The sequence below is a fragment of the Otolemur garnettii genome, unplaced genomic scaffold (genome assembly GCF_000181295.1).
Source record: "Otolemur garnettii isolate 467f Iridium unplaced genomic scaffold, OtoGar3 scaffold00174, whole genome shotgun sequence".
Taxonomy (NCBI): Eukaryota; Metazoa; Chordata; class Mammalia; order Primates; family Galagidae; genus Otolemur; species Otolemur garnettii.
Window position 1 is genome coordinate 2,430,699 of NW_003852569.1, and position 1,448 is coordinate 2,432,146.

Genomic DNA, 1,448 nt, shown 5'->3' on the forward strand with positions numbered 1-1,448 from the left:
AAAAAAAAAAAACAGAAATCCTCTAGAAGAGACTGGTGTCCTGAAAAGAATTTCAAAAATAAAGGAATAATTGAGAGTGTCAGAAAGGTCATCTAGGAGCAAAAATAAAGTCCATAAGGTCTAGCATTATGGAAGTCTTTGGTGACATTTTTTTCAATGTGGTTTAATGTGAAATACGGAGGGAGTCAAAACAAATTATAAAAAATTAATGATTAAATGAAAAGGAATAAGTGGAGATTATGCTTTTTAAAGTTTTAATCAAAGTTCCAAATAATTACTTTACTTTTTATTTTGGTTTTCTCTTTCTGTTCATTATGTCCCATTTCTTTCTTCCCATAGGTGAGACCTGGAACCCCTTCAAATTACAGTATCAGCTAAGAAATGTACGAGAGCGAATTGCAAAGAACCTGGTAGAAAAGGGTATTCTAACCACTGAGAAGCAAAATTTCCTACTGTTTGACATGACTACTCATCCAGTGACCAATATAACAGAGAAACAGCGACTAGTGAAGAAACTTCAAGACAGTGTACTAGAGCGGTGGGTAAATGACCCTCAGCGTATGGACAAGCGAACACTAGCACTCCTGGTGCTAGCCCACTCCTCTGATGTGTTAGAGAATGTCTTCTCCTCTCTGACAGATGACAAGTATGATGTGGCAATGAATCGAGCCAAGGACTTAGTAGAACTGGACCCTGAGGTGGAGGGGACAAAGCACAGTGCCACAGAGATGATCTGGGCTGTGCTGGCAGCCTTCAATAAATCCTAAAGCCAGCAGGTGGGCTTCTCCTTTTCTCCCCTGCTGGCGGGTGACTATTAGAGACCCTATCACTGAGTTTTGTGTGATGAGATGTTTTCATCCTTTTTTCTCTTGAATCAGGCTTGTGATCTGGGGAAAGCAACTTCAGGGCTTCTTCTCCATAGACCTTGAAATCAAGCAGACTTGATTTCTTCCTTTATTTCCACCCCATAGGTGAATGAACTGGGTGACCCCACACACATCCAATAAACATATTCTCCCATTTCTTGGTTTAGTTTCATCCAGTTTGCTTTTAGGTAAACAAGAATATCTAAGTGGAATTTGGAGTTCTTCGGCCACAGAATGTGATGAATTAAAGTGCAAACCATTTATTATATTTTTCTAAGTTTGTTTTCTATCTTAAATATGTTTTCCCAGTCTCTGTCTATGCTAAATAATGTAGCTTATTGGAAAGGGTGATCTCTGGGATTGAATGTACTGCTAGTGATTTTCTTATCTTTCCTTTTCTAAGCTAATAAGAATGTCCTAAATTTGATTAACTGGATTTCACAGTCCTAGAGCCAGAAATAGTATATTCTAAACTCCGTCTTAACATTATCCTTTTTCTTATTAATTAGGACAAAAGTGTAAATGAAAAAAATGTGTCTCTCAATCACCTCCTACATGCAGTCAACATTAGAATTTGAAAGA

General features: G+C 37.6%; 1 protein-coding gene across 2 annotated transcripts in view; it reads left to right on the plus strand.

The window, feature by feature from the left end:
• Window positions 1-1,175, plus strand: part of GOLPH3L (golgi phosphoprotein 3 like) — a 60,656-nt gene extending 59,481 nt beyond the window's left edge. The window contains exon 5 of one of the 2 annotated variants that reach the window (XM_003800401.3): window positions 340-1,175. In XM_003800401.3, the coding sequence (XP_003800449.1) occupies window positions 340-767 (428 nt within the window). In that variant the 3' untranslated portion in view covers window positions 768-1,175. The remainder of the gene's footprint in view (window positions 1-339) is intronic. The other variant, XM_012811798.2, reaches the window with a different exon arrangement.
• The last annotated feature ends 273 nt before the right edge of the window (window positions 1,176-1,448 follow it).